Source organism: Glycine soja, chromosome 9 (assembly GCF_004193775.1).
Source record: "Glycine soja cultivar W05 chromosome 9, ASM419377v2, whole genome shotgun sequence".
NCBI classification, from domain to species: domain Eukaryota; kingdom Viridiplantae; phylum Streptophyta; class Magnoliopsida; order Fabales; family Fabaceae; genus Glycine; species Glycine soja.
Window position 1 is genome coordinate 41,334,178 of NC_041010.1, and position 2,705 is coordinate 41,336,882.

Genomic DNA, 2,705 nt, shown 5'->3' on the forward strand with positions numbered 1-2,705 from the left:
GGTGAAGAAAATGTTTTAATCGCGAGTAATGTAAGCAAAATAATACTGGTATATGATAGCAGCAGAGAGATAATTAATAAATAAAACGATAAGATCAGTGAGATAATTGTGAAAATGAAATGTTAATATTTAATGAAGATTAAAAAGGAAAGAAGGAGGTGGGTTCCTTACGCACAACGCATCTTTGTTTGGTTTGGGTTCGGAGCTAGCTTTGGTTGAAGACTTTGTGCGGATAAGAACGACCCCTACCCTCTCACTCATCTTTTCTCTCTCTATGTACCGCTTCCAAGTCCTACAAGAACCCATTCCCTCCCTCATTGCCCCCACTCTTCTCCACTTCTCAAACTTTGTAACTTCAAAACATACTCCTCTGTTCTCTCTGTTTCTCTTCAATCTTCCTGAAAAAACAAAAACACGAAAAATCATCCACCCTCTCACATTCTCTCTCTCTCTCCTTTCAACTAATATGGCAATTGAAAACCAAGACAACACTGTCAGAGAAATCAAGCCAAAGAACAGGAGAATCATGGTAAGCATAACTAGATTCTTTCATTGAGCTTCTTCCTCTTGAAGGGTCTAGCTAATGTTTTGTTCTGTTTTTAAACTTTTGTGTCTGATTAACGTGTTTGGTTTTTTTGATTATTTTTTAAAAGGGTGCTGGAGGCCCTGATGATGACGACAATAGGTGGCCACCGTGGTTGAAGCCACTGCTGAAAGAGAGCTTCTTTGTTCAATGCAAGTTGCATGCTGACTCTCACAAGAGCGAATGCAACATGTATTGCTTGGACTGTATGAATGGCCCTCTCTGCTCTCTCTGCCTCGCTCACCACAAGGATCACCGTGCAATCCAGGTTTGTCACATCACATCATTCATTAGTTTTTGCACAGAAACTTTGCATCTGACACATTTTTTTTGGCTCAGGACTCACACAGTCATTGTTTATCAAAATCACCCCTTTTCCATTTTTGGGACTACTTAGATTCTTTTCCTTTTTTTCTCTGATTTTTTTTTTTTTTGCTACAACTCACACCTTTCCCCTAATTTCCTTCCCCGCACTGATTTGAAGTTTGAACTCTCTCATTAATTGGTTTCTATTTTTAATTTCTGTGTCCAATTGTCCCTCTTCCAACCGTTTCCTGCATTTACCAACTCCTAGAATGGTGTGAAAGTAACCACACAATGGGAGAAAAAAAATATCAGCTTTCGGTGATTTTGAGTTATTTTCAATGCGTGTATTGTGTGTCCCTGTGTCTAGTCTAGTGTCTAACGTTTTTAACCATTCCCCTCTAATGTATTTTTTTTTGTTGTTGTTAATTTTTGACAGATTAGGAGGTCCTCATACCATGATGTGATCAGAGTCTCTGAGATTCAGAAGGTGTTGGACATCACTGGTGTCCAAACCTACATTATCAACAGCGCAAGGGTGGTGTTTTTGAACGAGAGGCCTCAACCAAGGCCAGGAAAAGGGGTCACAAACACTTGTGAAGTCTGCGAACGTAGCCTTCTTGATTCTTTCCGCTTCTGTTCTCTTGGTTGCAAGGTACTACTATTAATTTTTTTTACCACCAATGTCTTTCCTTCATTGTTTCAGCTCCTGACTATACCAACTTTGAAAAATTAACTAAAAAAAACTTGGAAAATTGTGACTTTGCTTTGCTTTCTTTTGAAGCGAGCAGAGAAACACTTTTTAGTTGACTTTTTCTCACAGCCATGAAAATGGGTACCCTTTGATTCACGGGACTCTTGGATCCTCCAATTTATTCTCTTTTGCCTTAATTTCCTCAGAGGCATTAAACAATCACCCCCTGTTGGAAAATCTTGGGATTGGAATGTTGACTTTTAACCTTTTATTAGTCTAACTCTAATGTCATCAACAACCTTATGTGTATTCAATTGTGAATGTCTTTTGTTTCATTAACCGATGTGAACATGAATTTGCAGATTGTTGGAACATCTAAGAACTTCCAGAAGAGGAAGAAACAGTCAATGTTAATGTCATCAGATTCTGAGGACTCATACAGCAGCAACAGCGTCCATGGCCTTAAGAAAAACTTCAAAGTTCAGAGCTTCACACCATCCACACCACCCCCAACATCGGTTAATTACAGAACGGCCAAGAGAAGAAAGGGAATACCACACCGTGCCCCAATGGTTGGACTAATCATAGAATATTAGATAGTTGGTATTTTTAGGTTATTGGCTACAATGCCCTTAGGTATAAAAATACCATAGTATACTAAAGCAAGTGTTTCGACGTCGTTTCATCAAAGTCCAATACTCGAGCTTTCCTAGGGCCGGTATTTGGAAGTGTCACCGTCCGTCTTTTTATTTTTCTTCTTGTAGTGGTTTCTAGCGTTTTGTATATATAGCAAAGTCCAACAGAACTGGAAAAGGCTGAAGAAGTAGAAATAAGACACCTGTGAAATAGTTGATGGTGCAGTGATCAAAAGAATGGCGTGTAGCAAAATAAGCAAGGCTCTTTTTCAACCTTAGTTAAGGTGATGATATTTGGTAAGGACTTATAGGGTTTGGTTTCTAAGGTAAATTATTATACCTAAGTTTTGGGGTAGAGATATGTAAATAGTGGCTAAGTGAGGTTGGAGAAGACGACAAATGAAATGATGACAATGTACTTCTGGGAAAATAGGTGGTATGTCTATATTATATGAAAATAGCAAAATAAAGATATATATTATTTCAATTA

The 2,705-nt window shown here is 38.3% G+C and overlaps 1 protein-coding gene across 1 annotated transcript; it reads left to right on the forward strand.

The window, feature by feature from the left end:
- Window positions 1–260: 260 nt before the first annotated feature.
- On the forward strand, window positions 261–2,705 carry LOC114368954. The gene is made up of 4 exons (XM_028326256.1): window positions 261–529; window positions 654–851; window positions 1,326–1,541; window positions 1,943–2,705. Exons 1-4 carry the CDS (start codon window positions 275–277, stop codon window positions 2,174–2,176), a joined length of 903 nt encoding a protein of 300 aa, XP_028182057.1. The 5' UTR covers window positions 261–274; the 3' UTR covers window positions 2,177–2,705.